This window comes from Schistocerca americana, chromosome 1 (assembly GCF_021461395.2).
Source record: "Schistocerca americana isolate TAMUIC-IGC-003095 chromosome 1, iqSchAmer2.1, whole genome shotgun sequence".
Taxonomy (NCBI): Eukaryota; Metazoa; Arthropoda; class Insecta; order Orthoptera; family Acrididae; genus Schistocerca; species Schistocerca americana.
The window spans coordinates 648,400,380-648,425,039 of record NC_060119.1 but is presented as its reverse complement, the minus strand read 5'-3'; the positions used below and the strand labels follow the sequence as shown (position 1 = coordinate 648,425,039).

Sequence of the window (24,660 nt, the reverse complement as noted above, 5' to 3'; positions counted from 1 at the left end):
GTCTGGAGGTTCAATCCCTAATCTGGTCTCGGGTTTTATTCTATCATTTATCATTTTTGCAGCCTTTGTTATGATACATAAGCATAAAAAATGCCAAGTGGAACCCTGGCTAAATTGTATAATTCCCCCTACGGCTGTCTGGGTAAATCAGTCCAACAGGGCATACCACCAGGAATAGGACCACGCTTCATAAAGCACTGCTGTGTCAAACAAACCTTGAGGTTGAGGGTTGAGAACAGCTTCACTTAGTCTAGAAAGTAAAACTACTGCATGTTTAAATGCAATCATTTTATTTAAGCACAAGTTATTTGTAATATCAAATATTGTCGTTTGAGGAGGGAATACATACTGTGAGCAAAGATATCAAATACTGTTAACCATTTGAAAATGCAATAACATTTAAATGCATTTATATTACTAACAAGTATAGTATAGAATAAATATTTGTGTGTATAAAATATAAGTACAACGTATAAAATGAGATGATTAGATAGCTATCAAAATCATCAGCCAATTGAACAGTGAGCAAAGAGCATGTTTGCAATATATGCAAGAAGAACAGCACACAATTAGTTCAGTGGGCTACAGTGAGCAAACTTGCAAATACTGTTGTTTAAAATTTTCATATATGTGTAAGATTACTGGTGAAAGCAAAAAAGCTTTGTAGTCTTATGGTGCATCAGACTCCGATGTCTCTCCAAGAGCTTCTAAGCTTGGACGGCTTCCTGAGGATATCTATAAACACAGAATAAAGCAAATTTATACGTAATAAACAGAAATTAGTTGCCAATTAATTAATTTATTTATTCTTTAGTTAATACTTCAAGCTGGTAATTATTGTGTTAGTGCATTATGTCACTGGCTGTAATTTAGACAACAATCTGGTATACAAATGCACAGTACCATCATTTTCATTGCTACTTGGCAATCATTTCTTCCAAATAGTCTGTCTAAATGTCATTGCCACTATCTAATGACTATCGCTCTTACATATTCTAATACCTATGTCATTAAGTTAAATCAGTGTCACAATAATCTGTTCGAATGACTGCTGCATGAAATACTGCTCTACATGACATCCTGACTGCAAGATAACACTTTTTCCCCCTTGTGACTCTGTATACTCCTAATACAAATTTTCTTTGTGAATTAGGAAAGAAAAGATCTTTCTGCTGTAAAGTGGAAACGTCAACAGACAGGAGGCCAACACAATTTTATTGGTGAGTTTATCCACTGTGTAGCATTCACATGTTACATTCAGTTGGCATCTTAGAGGTTTAATACTACAGCTACTATGATGCTGAGGCTGAATCACATTAAATTAGAACTTTATGATTTAATGCAATGTCTCATTGTTACAAATGAAGAGCGATGGTGAGGATCTTGGACAATGTAAATCAATGTGTGAGCAGAGAGATTACTTTAAAATGTTCACAAGGAAAGCTGGGAGGCACACATCACAGGCTCCGACACTGATATGTGTGTGGGAAGCAGGCTGTGTCTTGCAATATCCTGAAACACTTAAAACCAATATTAAACACACTAAGGTGATATTGAGGTAACATCTGGGGATGGGACGAACAGATTTAGCTTTTTCAACACCAATGGACAGATGAAGAAGCTGTGAAGTAAAGGACGGAATAGTGAGATTTTCTGGAACAGACTGACAGACTAATGATGCATAAATTTGGAACATAAACTTCTCCATTTTCCTCAAAGCTCCCAACTATGCTATGCCACCAACCTGTTCCAGTCCTCTCCTTTTCTTTGAATATTATCCTCCATTCCTTTCAGCCGCTAATTACGTGATCTTCTTCAGGGCCTTTTTGCATTGGAGCCTCAGTCCATGAATCTTCCTTCGTATTCTAGCAAATGTCTATACCACCTAAGACTTGTTGATTTTGTATGTTCCTGTAAGATTACTTCCTTTACCATCTCCCCCATTACTCCAACTCTGCTCTGAAATTTCATTTCATATGCCTGTAATTGCTTAAATCACTTTGCTTCATTGTCAAACATCAGTCATGATAGGCAAATAGCAGGATCAATATATAATTTTGTTAATCTTCTATGGTACAGCTTTATTTAACAGAAGGCTCCTGACAGTTCAGAAATGCTTTTGCTTGCTCTAGCTCTCCCTTGTCTTCCTCATCATTTGTTCCACTTGTATCCACTGTGTATCCACCATATTTGAAATGTCACCTGTTTTCAGCTGTTCTCCTGACAGACTGGCAGATTTCAGATTTCAAAAAACAAAGTAAGTTTTATGCAGAAAGGAAAAACAGAAAAAGTGTTGGAAATGATGAGACTAATATAAAACTATTTTTTAAAACTTTCTCCAGAAACAGAAAAAAAGACTACTTTTATTCATCAAATCAATGCCAGCTGCAGAAGACAACCTTTCCATCTGGAAGACTGTCACTGTAAAACACAAACACACACACACACACACACACACAGTGAGAGAGAGAGAGAGAGAGAGAGAGAATATACACTCCTGGAAATTGAAATAAGAACACCGTGAATTCATTGTCCCAGGAAGGGGAAACTTTATTGACACATTCCTGGGGTCAGATACATCACATGATCACACTGACAGAACCACAGGCACATAGACACAGGCAACAGAGCATGCACAATGTCGGCACTAGTACAGTGTATATCCACCTTTCGCAGCAATGCAGGCTGCTATTCTCCCATGGAGACGATCGTAGAGATGCTGGATGTAGTCCTGTGGAACGGCTTGCCATGCCATTTCCACCTGGCGCCTCAGTTGGACCAGCGTTCGTGCTGGACGTGCAGACCGCGTGAGACGACGCTTCATCCAGTCCCAAACATGCTCAATGGGGGACAGATCCGGAGATCTTGCTGGCCAGGGTAGTTGACTTACACCTTCTAGAGCACGTTGGGTGGCACGGGATACATGCGGACGTGCATTGTCCTGTTGGAACAGCAAGTTCCCTTGCCGGTCTAGGAATGGTAGAACGATGGGTTCGATGACGGTTTGGATGTACCGTGCACTATTCAGTGTCCCCTCGACGATCACCAGTGGTGTACGGCCAGTGTAGGAGATCGCTCCCCACACCATGATGCCGGGTGTTGGCCCTGTGTGCCTCGGTCGTATGCAGTCCTGATTGTGGCGCTCACCTGCACGGCGCCAAACACGCATACGACCATCATTGGCACCAAGGCAGAAGCGACTCTCATCGCTGAAGACGACACGTCTCCATTCGTCCCTCCATTCACGCCTGTCGCGACACCACTGGAGGCGGGCTGCACGATGTTGGGGCGTGAGCGGAAGACGGCCTAACGGTGTGCGGGACCGTAGCCCAGCTTCATGGAGACGGTTGCGAATGGTCCTCGCCGATACCACAGGAGCAACAGTGTCCCTAATTTGCTGGGAAGTGGCGGTGCGGTCCCCTACGGCACTGCGTAGGATCCTACGGTCTTGGCGTGCATCCGTGCGTCGCTGCGGTCCGGTCCCAGGTCGACGGGCACGTGCACCTTCCGCCGACCACTGGCGACAACATCGATGTACTGTGGAGACCTCACGCCCCACGTGTTGAGCAATTCGGCGGTACGTCCACCCGGCCTCCCGCATGCCCACTATACGCCCTTGCTCAAAGTCCGTCAACTGCACATACGGTTCACGTCCACGCTGTCGCGGCATGCTACCAGTGTTAAAGACTGCGATGGAGCTCCGTATGCCACGGCAAACTGGCTGACACTGACGGCGGCGGTGCACAAATGCTGCGCACCTAGCGCCATTCGACGGCCAACACCGCGGTTCCTGGTGTGTCTGCTGTGCCGTGCGTGTGATCATTGCTTGTATTGCCCTCTCGCAGTGTCCGGAGCAAGTATGGTGGGTCTGACACACCGGTGTCAATGTGTTCTTTTTTCCATTTCCAGGAGTGTATATATCAACCTACTTAATAAGTAAACTAAATCTATTAGAAAATTTTAACATGAAGCCTCCATAAATATTTGAAGCTATCATCATTGAGGAGCAAATACATTCTAGGAAGGGAGCTCCTATGCTGATAATGTCTCATTCACGGTTTATGTAATCTCCAGCATACTGATAAAGTATCACACCCCACTTTTTTAAGGACCTAACCAACTTTGATGTTAGACTGTGGAAACAACAGCCAGAAAATTTTAACATCATAGAGGATGTGGAGGGATCAAAATTCACAAGATGCCTTACAAATACTGATGGCCAACAATTAATATTTTTTACAAGTGGCAACATTTGAAGTCCATAAGATTAGAAAAAGGTGATGGCTCTTATGGGAAAACAGACTGTTAGATAAAAAGTTACAATAGAAGAAAAATTGTTAAACGAGTGTCTAATTTTCACTTATAGGAGTGCTGCAAGTCATATCCAAATGATGTAGAGACTGAATAAAGTGTGTTCAAAATAAAGCCTGGAGAGACTTATACACTCCCTGCCAAAAAAGAAAGAAATTGAATCTCACAAAAGTGGAAAAGGAAATGAAATAAAACTTCACAGAATGAGAGAGATTGTGGTGTTATTTCTGTTGTTACAAAATTGAGTCAAATTTCAAAGACCTTAGCATTATGAGCTCAACTATCAGTTTGAGACTGCATCTTCTCTGGTCTACTGTATGCAATGATTCTGTTGGAAATTATGTCGTAAGGCCATTCTATCCTCTCCTGAGGCAAACTCAACCCAAACTGTTGTAGCTTATCCTAGATACTATAGATACTGACAAAGGAACAGAATTGACGTCCGAGTTGCCCCCTCCCTGGACACACTCTATTGGGGCCTGATCGGGGGATCCTGCTGGCCATCAGAGCATGAGAGTGGCTCAGCATCGTGCAGACAGTTTATAGACACATGTGCCATGTGTGGACGAGCACTGTCATGTTGAAAAATAGCAAGACACTACTGTAACACAAGAAGTTACACATGAGAATGCAGACTGTCAGTGACATATCACTGTTCTATCATAGTTCCCTCAATCACTATCAACCATGTCTGAAGTTACACCCTATGGTTCTCCAAGCCATGATGCCAATAGTAACACTGCTGAGTCTCTCTAAAATATTGGAAGAATGTGAACTCTCCCCAGGTCACTGTCATAATCAGCAAAAATGGTCATCCATGATAGTGTAGAGCCCCATTTCACACTGAACACAACGTGAAGCCATTCTTCAGCACTCTGTGCTTCCTGGTTACTGCACCATGCTAAATCCAGCCATTTGTGTTGTGGTGTTAATGGAAACCTACACATGGGATGGTAATTCCTTAGTCTGGCTGCTTCTAGTTTCCAACCAATAAAATTCAATGACACAGAATGTGGCAGGGAGTCCATTACTTGTTCATGGAATGCAATGAAGGTGTTATGATATGCTTGGTGGACAACATGGTAATCCTCCTTTGTGGTGGTCACATTCTTCCAATATTTTGGAGAGGCTCACCAGTGTTACTATTGGCGTCACAGCATGGAGAGCCATCGGGTATGACTTCAGGTCATGGTTGATAGTGGTTGAGGGAACTTTGATAGAACAGTGGTATGTCACTGACAATCTGCATGCTCATGTGTAACTTCTCACTCTACAGTATTGTCTTGCTATTTTTAACATGACAGAGCTCATCAACAAGTGGCATGTGTCTCTATAAACTGTCTGCATGATGTTGAGGCGCTCTCATGGCTAGCAGGATCCCCAGATTAGGCCCCAATAGAATGTGTCCGGGGAGGGGGCAACTCAGACGTCAATTCCGTTCCTCTGACAGTATCTAGGATAAGCTACAACAGTTGGGGCCAAGATTGCCTCGGGAGAGGATACAATGGCTTTATGACATCGTTTCCAACAGAATTACTGCATACATTAGACCAAAGAGGATGCAGTGTCATACTGATAACTGGGCTCATAATACTAACTTCTTTGAAATTTGACTCAAATTTATAATAACTAAAATAACATCACATTCTCTCTCATTCTGTGAAGTTTTATTCCATTTCTTCCTCCACTTTTAAGAGATTCAATTTCTTTCTTTTTTTGTCAGGGAGTGTATAAGTCCCCCCAGGCTCTATTAAATTGACAATTTTGTGACTAATCTCTACTTCATTTGGATATGACTTGCAGCAGTCTGAGACTGGAACCCTGGCAAGTATGCCTGTCCTCACTTTCCCATGTATTCCAATAACAGTCTTCAGTCACATCTGAATGGCCCACAAATCTGGATATCACATAATTCTACCAGGTAATCAGTTAGAGGCCTGCAATGAGGCCACTTTCAAACTCTATCTGCTGCTGATAATGGTGCCTCACTTGACAAAGCAATATCTCCATGTCCTTCACAGCAACAATCCAACATCTGAAGCTGTTTATGGCCCCTCACCCCTGCATAACTACTGCAACCTGCATCCACTGGAACCTGCTTGCTGTAATCAAGCCTTCACCTCCCACTACAATTTTTACCCCTCACTTTTCATCCATGGTCAAATCGAAGATCTGTTGATTCCTCAGGATATGTCCTAAAAGCAATTCCTTCTTTTAGTAAAGCTATGCGATAAATTCCTTTTTTCCCCAGATCAATTCAGTATGCCCTCATTGGTTACCCAATGTACCCATCTAATCTTCAGCATTCCTCTGTAGCACCACGTATCAAAAGCTTCTATGCTCTTCCTGGTTGAACTGCTTACTGTCAAAGTTTCACTTCCATATAAGGTTACACTACAAGTATCATCAGAAAAGACTTCGCAACATTTAAATTTATATTTCACATTTACAAACTTCTCTTTCTCAGAAATGCTTTTCTTGGTACTGTCAGTCTATATTTTATATCCTCTCTACTTCAACCATTGTCACTTATTTTTCTACCCAAATAACACAATTCATCTGGTACTTTTAGTGTTTCATTTTCTAATCTGGCTATCTCAGTGTCATCTGATTTATTTTGACTACATTCTGTTATCCTTGTTTTATGTTTGTTGATGCTAATTTCATAATATCTTTTCAAGATACTATCCACTTTGTTTGACTGCTCATCCAAATCCTTTAGCTTTTCGCCATCAAACATCAAAGCTTTTATACCTTTTCCCTGAACTTGAATTCTCTTTCCAAAATTTTTCTTGGTTTCCTTTACTACTTGCTCAATATACAGACTGAACAACATCAGTGATAAGCTACAACTCTGTCTCATACTCTTTGCTCTTCTTGTCGACTGCTTCCTTTTCATGTCCTTCAACTACAATAATTGCTCTCTGGTTTGCGAACGAGTTGTAGATAACCTTCTCCTTCAAATATTTTGTATCTACTTTCAGAATTTCAAGCTGTGTATTCCAATCAACACTGTCAAAAGCTTTTCCTAAATTTACAAATGCTATAAATGTGGATTTGTCTATCTTTAGCCCACCTTACAAGACATCATAGGGGCAGAATTGCCTCATATGTTCCTACATTTCTCTAGAACCCAAATTGATCATTTACAAGGTTGACTTTACCAATTTTTCCATTCTTCTGATACTAGACATCAGTATTCTGCAAGCATGACTTATTATATTGATGATTTTGTAATAGTCACATCTGGTCAGCACCTGCTCTCTTTGCAATTGGAATTGGAGTTATAACATTCTCCTTGAAGACTGAGGGTATTTTGACTGTCTCACATATCTTGCCTGCTTGGTGGAATAGTTTTGTCATGGGTGGCTCTCTCAAGGATGGCCTGGGATATTTCATACATTAGCTGGGTACTGGAACAGCAGTTTGATAGGGTTTGGAAGGATTGTGGAAAGTATGTTCCTCATTTCTGGGCACAACGATAAGTGCTGAATAACTGGTGAAGGATATGATTGTTCCAGTCCACGGTCATAATGGGTGATGAGGGGGTTTTTCCTTTGCATTTATTTCATGGGGGTGGTCTGAGGGTTACAGGGAATGTGTGGACATCTCATGGGAAATCTGTCTGTGACCTAGGTGTGAGGGGTTACACTGCCTGAAGGATTAGTAAAGCCTTCAGCATAGCATACTGATCAACTTAAATGGCTGCTTCACAACCCACGCCATCTGAGTCTTTCCTGAATTACATAGATGAGAATTCTCCTCGCAACACACCCTTCTATCACCTAATACTCTTCCTGTCAATCTCTGCTAGTCCCCGTCCAACACTGGCCTCCACCCCTGCGACCACAACCACCTGTTTCACTCATCCTCCTCTCATATCCTCCTCTCTGCAGTCCTGTCTTTCTTGGTTCTATCTCCCCCTCCCAATCCACTCCTCCATGTCACTGTGTGCTGCGCACTGCTCCCCCCCCCCCCCCCCCCTCGCCACTTTCCTAGGGCGCAAAAACAACTGAGGTCATAAGCGCCCTTGTCATAACCTTAGAACACTAATAAGCAAAAGACTTAAAAGTGACATGTTAAGCCCAATCATAGGAAGGAAAGAGAGCTGAAAACAATGACTTCCCCTTGGAGAAGGTCCACAAAATATGCTGTAGAGACAGAGGAGATCACAACCCAAAGGTTAAATGTCCTTTGCCATATTGTTACAAAGAATAAAAACTAAAATGCATTTGACAGCCTGCACATCATTCACTAAAACTCCCGATAACGCAGACGGCAAACACATCGATTAAAAAAAAAGGGCATTTGGTTAGGAAAATGCAAACCATCAAAGGCTGATGACAATGAGCACAAAGTGGTGGGGAATCACCACTTAATAAATGATGATGGCTGAAATGACAGTGCCCAATATGCAACCTCTCTTACTATTATTATTATTATTATTATTATTATTATTATTATTATTATTATTATTATTTATTGTAGCATACTTCCTGCCTGTTGGTCCAATGGCCATTTTGATGCCTAGATACATGTCATGGCAATCTTTGTCTTGGCACATCTGAACAGATTTTCAAAGGCTGGTCCAATATTATCTATTTGCGCAATATGAGAAACACATAGCAGATCTGCTTTCAAGGCCTTGTAATCAGCTATTGCTCTTTAGGAATTATTCACAGCCTGTAAATGAGCATTACGTTTCTTGTCTCTATATGGGCGCAATTCACTTTCACATTCAGTAAACCAGTCGCTCTGAGTCCTACACTGCCTCTCAAATGTTCTAATAGTTGTTCGCATAATATTTTATTTAGCTAGACGCCCCTTTTCTTCAGTGCTCTGTGCAGTTACCAATTGCTCAGTATGCAGTTTCGTCTCAATATCTTCTCCGAACTTTTTATACAACGCATCATCTTGGAAGCCTTTGGTGTTGATCTTCATTCTTCGACAAATGCTCTCAGCCGAATGACTCTTCTTGGGTGTGAACCATGATTTGGTCATAACTAAAGAGTGGTCAGTACCACAGTCAGCACTGTGATATGTATAGGAGTTAAGGACATGATGTAGGTCACATCTTCTGGTCATGATGAAGTCAGCCTGATGCCAATGGCCTGAATATGGGTGTTTCCATGTTAGTAAGTGTTGGTGATGCAGAGAGAAAGAGAGGTGCCAAGTTTCCTCAGTCGCTGACCATTCTCGTTCATATTTCCAGTGTCATGTGGCCCAATGCAGTCAAGCCAGCTCTTCCATGTATTCCAGTCCTGGCATTGAAGTCTCCCAGTAACAAGAGCTTATCTGATCTATGAACATTCTCCAGGCATTTCCACAGATCTCTGTGAAACTTGTCTTTGACTTCAGGTGGTGCTTTCACAGTGGGAACATATACTGAGATTAATGTGATGGGCCCTGATGATGTCTTTAATCTCAAAGTAGTTAATAATTCAGAAATAGATTTTCGTTGTTTGCAGCAGCTAAGAAGATGTTTCGTACTCCAAAGCCAAACCCATGCTCAGACTGTAGTGTTTTGAGAATTTCTGCGTAAATTCTAGAACCACTCAGCCTTCTAACATCTCAAACACATGATATTTTAGAAGTGAGTGTGGGATGATAGAATCCAGCCTACTGCACTTCACATGTTTGTGTGTGCAGGTTTGAAATTCAGTCGCGAGAATGTAGATGCGATAGTCGAATGGCAACGACAAGTACTTGTCGGGTGATCCATGGAAATTTTAGTGAAAATGTACCGAAGAACCATGGAGCTTCTATGTTATTCTGTGCTAATTGTGTCAGTAACCATTGTTATAACAACAAGAACAGTTGAGAAGGTACTCTTGAGAAAAACTCTTGTCTTAGACTTGTTGAAGGGAAGACGTGTGTCATGGTTCATGTTGAGACTGGACATGGTGTTTAAGCCAACTTTCTCTTATATGTAAATTAGTTTGTTTCTAACATTTGGAGACATGTCAGTCTTACAAAGCAGTATATATTTATATGAAGAGGGAGATTTGTAATATGTCTGAAGTTCAAATACACATCGTTAGTTAAAGCAAATGAAATTGGTATGTCTACTTATTTTTATAAGTAGAGAGAGTCTTAAGAAATTCCTGTACCTCGCAGCATACTTCGGAGAAGAAAGTGAAAGAGAGTTTGCAGCAGCAGGCTAACCAGCAAGTCGGCCGAGCATGTCAAGTAAGCCATCTCGTAAAAGAAGTGGAAGTTAGTATATTTACTTCACACTTAAATGTCGTCCAAAGCCGTTAGAACATGGCAACCAGTGAGAAAGAACTGAAAAAACAGGAATTCTAAGACCAAAAAAACGAGGAAAGAAGCTGTTGTATTTTGCCATAGCAACTAAACCAAATACGACAAAGAATTTACTCCGAGACAACAGAACATGCTCAAGTATTAAAGGAGCAAAATTTTTAACTGAGAAATAGAGAAGAAGATTCCAGGGTGTTTCTCTAAGAAGACATACCTAGAACACTTCGATTAAGAAGATCCGGTGTGGGGAGTGTAGAGCTCTCATATACGTTGCGGAGTTGCAGACGTGGAAACCAACATCCGATGCCACCGGCACCAGTTGCTGTTCACTGGTGCTGACCTATCTCCGCATCCGCACACTGACGCTTTGCAAATTCTCCACCGGGTGAGTGTAAAACAGAACTTTATTCTTTTAGTACAAAGTGGTACAAACTGTTCAGTGAACTTTATTACGGTAGTTACCATACTTAAAGTTAGGGTCAATCCATACCAAATGGTCCAGCACTGGTTGCTTGACCATCTCAGAAAAATTTTATATTTGCTGGGCGAATTCCTCAATGTTTAGTAGTCACAAAAATACTTTCCTCCAGCGTCTCACTCAAGTACCTGAGGAGTAGGTATCCTGGGGAAGGGGGGTGGGAAGGGTTTCCTGTCTTTGGGGCTATCTTCTTTCTCTTCTTAGATCTTAGCAACCATATCTATTTTTTTCCCCCTTTCTTACTTCTCATTTGAGGACCTATCTATGTTTTCCCTCTTTCCATATTCACAAACTTCTATCGCTGAAGTCCTTCCTTGTTTCTGTGGTTTCTAATAACCTACATCTCTTCTTTAGATAAGAAGGCCGAAGAATCAGACTACAAAACACACATCTGCATACACACAAAAGTACATTTAGACACAAACATTGAAATTACAGACTAAAAAGCCTGTCACAATGTGAGAATTGCCAGGTATTGTAGGGGAAAGAATGTGTGGACACACACACACACACACACACACACACACACACACACACACACACACACGCGCGCGCGCGCGCGCGCGCGAATAGTGGCAATGTACTCATGCGCAAAGAGGGAGACAAAAGCATGTGAGTTGTGGGATAACTATAAAGCAGTAATGAGCAGGAGATAGACAAGGAAGAGACGTGAGCAAAGAAAGAAAAAGAAAGCAGGAGTGGCACTAGTCATGCTGATCATTAGGAAATGTTAGTTTAATAAATACTCTGACGAATTGTAGGATAGTATCTACTAAGAGTATAGAAGTTGAGAAGTAGAGGAGGACTCTAGGGAGTAAATGAAGCAGTAAAAAGTGAATGCTAAGTTTAAAATAGATTTTTATTTTTACCAGAGAATACTTAATTATAGTGTACATAGGAATGTATACTAGGGTAATGAACCATGAGGCCTACTCAGAAAGGATAAGTGGGGGTGTACCTGGCATTTGCTAAGTATATAGGGCAGGCGTACCTACATGGAGATAGGACGACCTGTGGCCTAAAAAATAGGAATGTTTTATAAATGGGTGTACCTACAAGAATAGAAAGAGGAAGTTCTCTCACAAGGTCAACCCACAAGCAAGGTATAGGTACTAATCCTAGGAGAAGGGGACAGTATTGTGACAAAAGTCACAAATTTTATAGGGATTATTCTGGAAAGTTTGAATTCTATGGACAACTAGCATTGTTACATTTCATGTAAGTTTACGAGTGTCAAAAAGAGCACTTTCATTTTGCCCAGAGTTCCTCCAAACAACAAAAAATAGTATATACTAAGGAAATGTAGTACAAGAGAGAGAGAGAGAGAGAGAGAGAGAGAGAGAGAGAGATAGAAGAACGGAAAGTAGATTACTCATGTGTCATGAACAACTGAAGTTTACTACTGAAAATAAGGAAAGAGTCCTTACAATTCCTAAATACTAGGGAAGCTGATTGAACCATGAATAAATGCTCATGTCTGGATATCAAAGTAAAGTAAGAACAGAATAAAGAAATGCTCAGCTAAAGATTGTTCTAGAGGGGAAAAAAAAGATTGTTGTTGAAGTGAAAGATGTATGTATAAACATGTATAAGAAAAGTATATTGTTACGATATGAAATGTTGTTATGAGTGATGTTATTTACATAATGACTGTGCATAAAATATCGCTTCTATGTTATTCTGTACTAATTGTGTCAGTGACCATTGTTATAATAACAAGAACAGTTGAAAAAGTACTCTTGAGAAAAACTCTTGTCTTAGACTTGTTGAAGGGAAGATATGTATTATGGTTCATGTTGAGACTGGACACGGTGTTTAAGCCAACTTACTCTTATATTTAAGTTAGTTTGTTTCTAACGTTTGGAGACATGAGAGGCTTACGAAGCAGTATATATTTACATGAAGAGTGAGATTTGTAATATGTCTGAAGTTCAAATATACATCGTTAGTTAAAGCAAATGAAATTGGTATGTCTACTTATTTTTATAAGTACAGAGAGTCTTACAAAATTCCTATACCTAGCAGCATACTTCAGAGAAAAAAGTGAAAGAGAGTTTGCAGCAGCAGGCTAACCAGCAAGTAAAGTCGGCCGAGCGTGTCAAGTAAGTCATCTCGTAAAAGAAGTGGAAGTTAGTATATTTACTTCGCACTTAATTGTCGTCCAAAGTCATTAGAACATCTTTCTCCAATTTCTCTCTTTCCAGAACAAGGTGTAATTATCTTCACGCATGCTGCATTCCCCTGAGAGATGAGTTCCCTGAAATGCAGCCACATTAGTGCAAAGACAGCAGTTCTCTGTCAATTATGGCTGTTTTTCTGACTACGGAGGCACCAACTGTAGAAGTGCCATGTCCGGCTAACAGTTCTGACATTCCAGGTGGCAAATCATGTTATTGAATTGTTGGTTTTGTTCATATGAGCTACTTTATTGTTGGTCTTTCCATGTGCCTCAGTCACCTACCTATTGTCAAGCACTGCAGGATGCTTGCTGCTCCATACACCCATAGAAGTGCAAGGTGGGGGACAGACTAATACCTTGCTGACTGGGGGGCTGCCCAGCTTGAGGCGGTTGATAACCAGTCAATTAGCCACGATGGACTATCCCACTGATGTATCATCCCTTGCCCCTCAACACGTCCCTCAGCACAAGGCTTAAAACCAGTAACTGTGACTGCTGGTGGTGTTATCTGCACCTTTGCTGGCAGGCGGAGTGTCCTCTCCACAGGCACTGCATCGCCTGAGACGTATTTAAGCTTTCTCTCAACTTAAACAACTGTTTCCATAGGAGTGATGGGTCACTACATGTGGAGTTGAGTGGGTTGCAGGAATAAAAGATGTTAATGGTGACCCAATCAATGATAAAAACCAGTAGCTAGATAGATGGGTGCAGCATTATACTAACCTATACTCAAAGGAGGTCAACAGTTCTTCAGAAGCTTTGGGTACTTTACCAACTTACCCTGTTATGTCTAAGCTTGATGATTCTCCTACCCTCGATCAATTAAAACTCACACTTAAATGTCTAAATCTAGGCAAGAGTACAGGTCGAGATAACCTACCGACTGAAATCATCAAACGTGACTGTGTTTCCCCAATATTGTATCAAATCCTATTGCAGTGCTGGGAAGAAGGCACAACACCTCAAGACATGCGAGATGCAAATGTAATAACAGTCTACAAGGGAAAAGGCAACAGAGGCAATTGTAACAACTATACAGAAATATCTCTGTTGAGCACTGCTGGAAAGATGTATGCGAGGATAATCCTGAAAAGACTGGAAACTTTGGCTGCTCGGATGTACCCTGAGTCACAGTGCGGATTTCGAGCTGGCAGATACACAAGTGACATGATATTCACCTTGCACCAGCTGCAAGAAAAGTGCTGTGAACATAGAGAGCCATTATAAGTGGCTTTTGTTGGTCTCAGCAAAGCCTTTGATGCCATCAGTAGAGAGGGACTCTACAGAAAATTGGAAAAAAATTGGATGTCCACCAACTTTGTTGTCCTTAATACGATATTCTCATGACAATATGAATGGCTCTGTAATCTTCAATGGCAGTACATCTAAAACCTTCAATATGAACTGTGGCGTAAGACAAGGCTGTGTGCTGACACCTACACTTTTCGGAATTTTCTTCTCAGCTCTGCCCCAATCGACTTTTGAGAATTGCAATGTTCGAGTACACCTGCATATTAGGAAAGACTGAATGCTTTTCAAAGTCAGTCTTCTAAAGAGTAAGACAAAGCACTATGAGATAATCGCTCATGAACTCCTATATGTTGATGATGCTGCAATTGTTGCAAACTCTGCAGAAGAGCTGCAAGAGCTAGTATCAAGATTTAGTCATGCCTGCCACCTATTCTCGGTGAGCGTAAACTGCAGTAAGACCAGAATTATGGTTCGGGGTGCTAATACACAGCCGAATATCACATTACATGGAACTACTCTGCAAGTCGTGGATAACTTCTGCTCTGTTGGACCCACTATAGAATCAAACATGTCTGTTGACAGGGAGATTGATGCTCGCATTGGAAGAGCTGCGACAACTTTTAGCAAGTTCTTTGCATGTGTTTGGAATACCAACAAACTCTATGACCACCAAAATTCTTGTATATCAAACTTGCGTCCTCAGTAGTCTTTTGTATGCATCAGAAACATGGACTACTATGCCAAACAATAATGTCGCCTTAATGCTTTCCACATGCGGTGCCCGAGATCCATCCTTGGAGTGACCAACGAAGCAGTGCTATGTAAAACTAACTGCAACAGCATTTCAGCTATCTTGAAGCAGAGGCGACTCTGCTGGCTGGGACATGTCTACTGTTTGGATCATGAGAGATTACCATGTTAAGCTTGTAGAGATTTCTACAATGAAAAGACCCATAGGAAGTCCTGTATTGAGGTTCAAGGACTCCTGTAAATGAGATATGGAGAGATTTGGCATCAACACCAACAGTTGGGAGGCACGGATTAGCCTGAGACCAGAGTGGTGTAATGATATATCATCTGGAATATTGAAGCACGATGAAGGCTTGTTAGACTGATTAAGGCAGAAAAAGCTTCACAATGCTACTGCTGCTCCTGCCTCAGCACCTAGATATACTTGCGACAAATCTAGCAAGAGATCTCGTAGTATGGTGGTCAGTACTCAATAGCATTGTCATCAGTGCCATTGCTGAGTGTAAATCTCTAGCTCCCCCAGCTCATAATCCAACATAGCCAGTTCTATCAATACCTCATGTTTGGGGCATTTCACAGCATTCCCCCTTCCATCACTGGGAAAATCATTATGAGCAGCCATTTGGCAGCCTGTGCTACATAAACTTTTCCATGCATCACCTCTTCATTTACAAACAAAAATGTTCCTCCTGTATATCATTGAGCAATGTACCACAGGTCATCATCTAGGTCTTTCCTCATCCCTTGAAATTCAGCCAAGATCTTCTTCTGCTCCCCTCTCGTCAATTAGCTTGGTTACAAGCCCTGACCAATTCCACCACATTGTCAATACAGTTGTAATTACATTTTTCATTCAAGATTCCAGTCTGCTTACTGATCCATTTGTTTGTTTTAATTTTTCCCCAGGAAATTTTCTGTACCTTCACTTAGCAATTCTCAGTTTTTACACTGCAGCTTTAAAGTCCATGACTCACAGCCACAAAGTCACAACTCTTAACACATACTGATTGCAAACTTCTTTTTCCAGGTACACTGGATGCTTAGTTTCCAAAACTCCATTTTATAAATGCACTTCATGCCATTTTTTCTCTTCTGTTTTTTTTCTTTTGCAGTTCATCTAGACATTACCTACAACTACCCCAAATACAGACACTTGTCCAGAGATTCTTTGCCATCATTGTTTATTTGTACAATTTTTTTTTGTGTTCACTGTACATTATTTTAGTTTTATTATAACTGACATACAGTCTCACTTTCAAACTCTTTCAAGTAAGTTACTCCAATGATTACTGAAGTTCAAAGTTATTGCAACAGTTACTGAAGGTGTGGCTTTGTACCTCAGTTGTAAAATGCCAGACTATGGATCCAAAAGTCTCAGGTTTGATATCTTGTCAATCCTAGAATTTTTACCTGTCACTTCTCACTTCTTTCACCTTTGGTAACATATGTTACAGTGAAAAATGCCGAATTGCACCATGGTTCAGAATCCACGTTAAACTGTGGGTTCCCCTGTAATTGGATGGGTCACTTAGTTCAGAGGAAGGCAACAGTATACTACCACCAGTAAGCTGTGCCAAGTAAAGTTCTGTGGCGTTAAAATCAATCTTGAAGTTGATGACAGCCATGCTTTACTTATCTGAACAAGAAGTACACTGAACACTCACCAGCAAAATGAGACTACTGCATTTTCTGTTAACTCATATCCCCTCTTTGTTTTCCCTGTTTCACAATTTGAAAACTTGTTCTGAGACTGCTAAGAATAGTTTTAATGACACAGAATCTTATATGACTCCTCTTTCAGTTCTGGGTTTCTCACTGTCCTGATAAAGCCTAACAGGAGCTGCAGCATTTATGTAAATATAGGCACTGCCTCAGATATACTCTTTCCATTATTTATACTTCAATATACTAATAAAAGTTGAATCAACATCCTTTTTTTTTCAAAGACTGTTGGTACATATGCTACTGAAAGTGAATCAAGAGCTTTTTCAAAATCTATGAATCTCTGTCAGACTGTTAACTCACTCTCATTGCTCTATTGTGTAATATCAGTCATGATGTACAAACAACCCATTGTCTTATCTTCACTTTTTTACACTGCCCTTTTCCTTTTCCCAATTAAAAATCCAATGTTTATGCTGTGGTGATATTTTTGCTGGATGTTTGTACACTGCTGAGTGCAGGCTGATAGGTGTCTGGTTTGTTTGTTTGCTTACTTATTTATTTTTGTTTTACCCCGTCCTTATTTGTCAGTTTTGTTGTGAAGTACAATAATTAAAATATTGTTCCAGTTATGGGGAATCATCTTACTCTGCCAAAATTATGCAAGTTCCTTTTGTATCACTTTGCTTTCAATTTTAACTTCTTTATGTTCTCCAACAGCCTTACCTCATTTCATACATCGAATTGCTTTATACACTGCTCTTTGGTATCACTTACTGAATTTCATTATTAAGTATCAGTCTTTCTGATTTAACTGTATACACTCTCTTGTATCCTGGCCTCAGTCAGACTTTGACATCAGTAGAATGTGATTGACTTTGCAATTATCTACAGCAGTGGATGCTGCAACTGTAGTGTTGTGTGTGCTAAATTCATGTCATAATAAACAGCCAGTAATCTGCTAAATTCATGTCATAATTAACAGCTAGTAGTCTAACAATTTGAAGTTAACTCATTCACAATATAGCTTTTGTTTTACTATGTTGCACTATGTTTTCAGATCCTTATGAACCTATGTGATAACAGTGCATTTACGTACACACATTAGTTATAAAGCTGGTGCAATTTGTGGATTATTACATTCTTGTTAAGATACAGTTATTTTTTAAACCACAAACATCAGATTCAAATTACAAAGAAAGATAAAAAACTGAACAAAGACTTATGAGAAAAGGTGCAAAAAGAAATGCTATCATTTGTTACATTTTTCATGACTTTAAACAATAACCTTTTACTACCAGGACTGCACAAATCCAAGAAATTCAGTCACTCAAAAGGTGTCACTATAGATGTAAATGGACTTTTAACACCTGAAAATGTATTCACACAGTGTGACAATCCATTGTGTTCAATTCTGTAACTGAATGCAGTTTTTGTGCATGCTTCCTGTTTACTTTACACAGTCACTGCTAAGTCTTAATAAATGAACTGAGCTGAAGGACTGTTTAGATCATAAATTCTGCCTGGTAATTTATAATAGATGTTTTTCCACTGACAAAAATGCACCCAACAAATAAAATAACAAATGATGTACACTGATGTGATTTATTACCGAGATCCTTGTGGGTTCATATGTTGAAACAGTAATTTCAACAAGCTCAAAATCAGCAATGCAGAAACATCGTAAGAGAAGCAGGCACGTTCCCAGTAACCAACATACTGTATTAATCCAAGCAGATACCTGAAACATGATACATAATGTCTATGTTTCATCAAACTTCCACAATATTCTATTTGGTCATTTTGCAGTAGTATCCTATTTTCTAAATCTGCCAAATTATTGGAGTTACTAATGAAACCTCTATGCATTGATTATAGATTTATAGGCATTTCCTTTGATAGTTTACTGAGGCTCAGCCTGAAAGACAAAAATATCACCAGAAACTGTGAAGAAGCATACCTGTTTTATTCTGAAGTAATGGTTTCAAAAATAGAACATACCTTCTGAACACTTTTAATGATAGACAATAGAAGAAAGACATCCCAATAAGCTATTTTCAAGTCATTTGGTGGGTACAAAAATCTAACATGATTCAGATAAACATAAAATCTGAATTTCATTTCCTAATTGGCAATTTATGTCATAGCCGCCCCCCCCTCCCCCCTCCACGATACACACCACACACACAATCTTCTTTTTCAGTAAGATTATAGAACAGAGTTTGCCATTACTAACATGATTTGTAAAGCAATGAGGGCAGCACTCACTGTGTGGTGTAATGGGTATGCAAGGGGATTTATCAATGATTGGATTTAAGCACCAATGAGAGGGAGTAGAGACATACAACATATTTTATAGAAATGAGTTGAAGTAATTGTGCTACATCTTGACATAACCACACAAAAAGCAATATATTCAGAAAAAGAGAGACCTTAAGCCTGAAAATTTGTAATATATTTGCCAGAACAATAAAAACAATTTCTTGGCACCTAACATACAGAAAAAATCAATTATTTAAACTATCGAGTAACTGGAGCAGAGCTATTTCTCACAACATTAGTAACTCTTGCTGAACTTTTACCACATCAATGCATTCATTGTCTTTGCCAACTTACGTCCAAACTATCATCTTCCAGCCTAATCCAAACATCAGCCAACACCACAGATCAATGTTTATCACCTCTATTATCACTTTTAGCTGACACTATCCTCCCATTCTTAATGAAAAAAAATATATGAATTATGCACTGAAGAGGAAAAGCACTGTCCAGTTACAGACTTTAGTCCACAATAAATAATCTGATATATGGATCATTTATTTTGTATTGATAACAGTGAGTGCTCTCAGTAGATAGACTGTCTTCCTGATGACGTTCAGTGACCATTTCCTATTGGTTGTACTTGCCTCTGTACTTAGCACTTATAAGTCATCAGGTTCACTTCAGTTTCATTATGTGGCAGGAAATATGGGTGACAGACTTATAGGACTCTAAATAAACTAGGCAATGAAAGGTGCTGTTTATCACCAATTTCCGTATGACAAATTATCCACATCATTGGGGAACAATACCCTTGCTGGAAGAGATCAGACATGATTATCCACAACATGGCATCACACCATTTTCTATGCACCTCCTTTGAGTGTGCATAACAAAAATTTTTGATAAGCAATGAGTTAGTCAAGGAGGTCCCATTGCATGTCCTCCCCATTCACCAGAACTTAATCACTTATGTTTTCGTTACAGCATTTGAGCATTTGAAGCGAAACTGTATTTGACACCCACCGACAATATGTACACGTTCGAGGAGCATACACCCCATACATGAGTTCAAATCTGAGCATAGCCATGTATGTTCAAATGGGTGCTTGATTCTTTGAGAAGGAGAGCTGAAAAATGTGTAAAAATGAGTGGTAGCCATATTGAGCACAACCTGTAGTGCTTACAAACCAGGGGCTGTCATAGTACACAACAGTCCATGTCTCAGTAAGTATTCTCAACAAGTATTTGGTTCCAGACATGTTTATAGAACTTTTTCTCCTTATTTTTGTCCACTGCTATCTCCTGTACGGCAATGGGAGACTTTTAAATATCCCGTCTATTGACACTAAAATTTTATTAAAAGCAAAAATTCTCTTGAGAAAACAATGAAATATGAGACAGAATGGTTGACCAGTTTTTACTTTCAGGGTACATATCAACACTGCCAATAGGCACGTATAAGAGTATGTACACTATCATGGCTTCCAGAATTAATATTTTATTTATTTACTTATTTATCTATCCATGAAATCATATTCATAATATGGGATATAAGTTACAGCAATACAGTGAAACTTCGATTTTATGTTCTACGATTTTATGTTTTTCACGATTCTTCACCATAAATTCGTAGCCCCTGTGAAAAATCCACAAGATCAATGCTAAAAATTCCTGGATTTTACATTTTTTCCCCGTAAAGGGAATATTTTAGGCCACTGCAGAGAGGGGAGATGTGAGAGCGGAAATGCTGATGTAATCTACGATCAGCACTGCCAACAGAACACGCAACGTTTAGCTTTACCACACATTTATTATACAACTAATGCTAGGTTGTGGCAGCAATGGAAAAACATAACAGTCATTGCGAAATGTTCCAGACCGAGCCAATACATGGTGATGGTGCCCAGCTGTTATCTTTTCTTGTGCCACTTATAACTCAGTCTCATCTTTTTGCTTGTATTTCTTATGTACAGTACTCAGCAACAATATCAACTGTCAACCTTTTAAATTCAAACACTGAGCCTCGAAGAAAGTGGAAACATCGTGCATTTCTGGCTAGTGAGCTCTTATTGGCTGGCAACTTGTTATGTCACCCAACAGCCAGCACAGCCACCACACCACACAAACATATGTAACATGATCTTGCCACTTTGTTTAGCTCACTACATAATAACTATACAGACTTCAGCAATTTCATTCTTCTCCTCCAAGGTACCTATTGTACCAACATTCATAACATTAACTGACATAAATTGCAAATTCTTCAACAAACAAGAAAGAAATTTCAAAATTTTACATTATATATTAGACCTATTAGGGAAAAAATGGGTTTTGCCACTAGTAATACTGTAGGGTATATAAAAGATTGTCACTTTTGATAATGCTGTACGAGGTAATTGAACCATTTCCCAACACACTATTGCCACAAATTATACCTTAAAACACACAGTTTTGAGGGTTGTTCTATTTTATGTACACTTAAAAACAGCAAAAATTTATATCTCACATGGTGAAATAAACTGAAGATTGGAAAAATACAGTGAAAACTGCCGAATTGTAACATCTCGGATGTTTGTTTTCTACCTGCAGGCAATTGTAGTAGAGCATGATAATGTCAAACAAATGCAGTGGCTTCTAGCATACATAGTGATAAACAGCAAGCTTACTTGGCGGCTTGTTCCAAAGTATGGCTAATGTGACCGGTGTATAGTGAACTGGTTGTAGGTTGTGTTCCAAAAATGAACAGCATAGAGACAAAAGTGATGAAACTTTCTGCAGGACCTGACCATCATTTTGCAGGACACTTCTCAAGCACACACAGTGCAAGCTGTTACTGATTTGTTTGACTGATGGGGCTGCTAAGTGCTATACTGCCTACTGTGCTCCCCTGACTGAAGCCTTCGTGAGTTCAACTCGATTTCTAAACTGAAGGAAACACTTCACAGCATTCACTTCAGAACTGCTACAAATTCGTCGGGCAATGGACCGCAACTGCTTGAACTGTCAACACAACTGGCACTGCTAAGAGTATCCTACGACTTCCACATCACTGGAAACGGGTTATACACAATGCCGGTGACTACACTGAAGGTCAGTAAACTTTGAAACATGTATCTATTTTGTACGAACTGTAAATAAATAGTTGCCACAATTAAAGTTCCAACCCTCATATATCACACGGTTATGACATTTAATCTGTCTCTGGCTCATCAGATAAACATCATCACTAGCAATAGTGTGGTGAACATGTACATCACCATGTTTTTCGAAGAGACAGAGACTGTTATTTGCAAATGAAACAGTCTCTAGGATATATATGCATGGGACAGATCACATGCTCAGCTCTTTGAAGGTTGGATTGGTAGGGGCACATGGTGGCACCATCATGATCTTGACAATTTGTTTTTGCGTAGCAAATATTTTCTTGTATATTGACCCCCAGAAATTAAAACCATAAAAATGAACATGGCAATCGGTGCAAAGTACTCAGCTCTAATTGTAGGAAAGGCTGCTTGTGTTGTACAACAGCTTTTCCTCAAACAGTTTGTTGTACAGCCACTGGCTCATATGTCAAAGATCTCCTTCAAACTACCCTGCTACCCCTCCTTCCTCGTGCATCTTTCCCTAGCCCCTCCCCACCTCGATCTATGCAGTAACTGCTTTCAGTGACTGATATTCAGTAACCAGTCTCGCTGCTACCATGGATCTGCATGTTTGTATGTCTGCGTGGGAGAACGAGTGTACTCTTACTAGGAAAAGAACAAGAGCTCAAAGGCTAGGGTTGACTTTTCTATTATGTGTTTCTGCACATCATGCATCAATCCAATATAGGTAAATGGTTGCCTTTCCCCATATTTTACGTATTTTTCCATCTAGGAATTTACAATATTGTTAAGTAAGAGGTTATTATCATATAGCCAGTACAGGAGACTTTCATTGCTATCAACCGAGTCAGCTCTCCTTTGTCATGGAGAAACATTATAAAAGAGGTTTTGTATCATTAATAAGTAACACATGTACTGTTGAAGGTGGCCTTTCTGGAAAGTCATTAATAAATAAAAGGAAGAGAACCCCATGAAACTCCTGAGGTGACATATAATTGAATGAGTTGTTCTTCCACCATGTGTTGTTAATTCCACCAGTTACCCACTATTTGACAGATATGACTGAAACCACTCATTACAGATTGCTTTTATACCATAAGCATCCATTATGAGTAAAGCAGAACGTGAATGACGAAGATCAAATACATTTGTAAGATCAATTAAAAAGCCAAACTGCTGTGCTGTTGGTAGCGAGTTACTTTCAAGAAATAACTGTACTTGAGTATATATAATTTTTCCTATCATTCTGGAAAAAAAGTCAGGAGGAGGGAGAGAGGTCAATAGTTGCTGGTCTCATGCTTGTCCCCTTTATTGTGTAATGGAACTATCTAGGTGGTTTCGAATGGTTGAAGGATAATGCCAGTACTCATTGAGAAGTTTATAACGTGTGGCAGTTATGTTGTTTCATTACCAACCTGTCTTATTACATAGCTAGGAAAACCACCAAGGCCATATGACAAGGAATTGTTCGTATTCCTGAAATTAGGCGAACCTCCTTAAAAGTTGCAGGCATTATAAAAGTGATTGATGACATCTGGTGAGCAGGGACTGAACTTTTGAAGCACACTAAAAATATTTCTTGCAGTTACTCTTCCATCATCCTATTTCTGCTTGTGTCTGTATATGTGTGGATGGATATGTGTGTGTGTGCGAGTGTATACCCGTCCTTTTTTCCCCTTAAGGTAAGTCTTTCCGCTCCCGGGATTGGAATGACTCCTTACCCTCTCCCTTAAAACCCACATCCTTTCGTCTTTCCCTCTCCTTCCCTCTTTGCTGATGAGGCAACAGTTTGTTGTGAAAGCTTGAATTTTGTGTGTATGTTTGTGTTTGTTTGTGTGTCTATCGACCTGCCAGGGCTTTCGTTCGGTAAGTCACATCATCTTTGTTTTTAGACATATTTTTCCCACGTGGAATGTTTCCCTCTATTATGTATATATATCAGTTTTCAAAGGGCACTATTAAACATATACAAAAACGAATTATGGTAGTTTGTATTAAGAACAGAAATAACAACCTCTATACACTGCACTCACAATAAACTAGATTGGAAACTGACTCATTCATCATATAGATATAAAGATAACGGAAAGATGAAAAAGGCATTTTTCAAAACCTAATCATTAAAAATGGAAACCACTTGTATAGAATCAAAATAATTTATGTAACAGGTACTTCCCTTTCATTATGTATATTTCTGAACCAGTATGCAGTAATTCATAAAAATCTGTCATCTTCACATTAAGGGGGGTGAGGACGTCAAACGGGCCGACTTGGAGCAGGAGAGGCACCACAGAACATTTTCATTTCCACTGTCTATACTTTTACAAGTAAATTCATAAAACTTTGTCAGCATGACCAGGAAGGATTCAGGATTCACACTCGTAGCAGTAGAAGTTCAAAAA

General features: G+C 39.7%; 1 protein-coding gene across 1 annotated transcript in view; it reads right to left on the bottom strand.

The window, feature by feature from the left end:
• Positions 1 to 273: 273 nt before the first annotated feature.
• Positions 274 to 24,660, bottom strand: part of LOC124625782 — a 64,374-nt gene continuing 39,987 nt past the window's right edge. Inside the window, exons 4-5 of the mRNA XM_047149231.1 lie at positions 18,505 to 18,633; positions 274 to 735 (exon numbers count right to left, since the gene is read on the bottom strand). Coding sequence (XP_047005187.1) covers positions 670 to 735; positions 18,505 to 18,633 — 195 coding nt within the window. The 3' untranslated portion in view covers positions 274 to 669. The remainder of the gene's footprint in view (positions 736 to 18,504; positions 18,634 to 24,660) is intronic.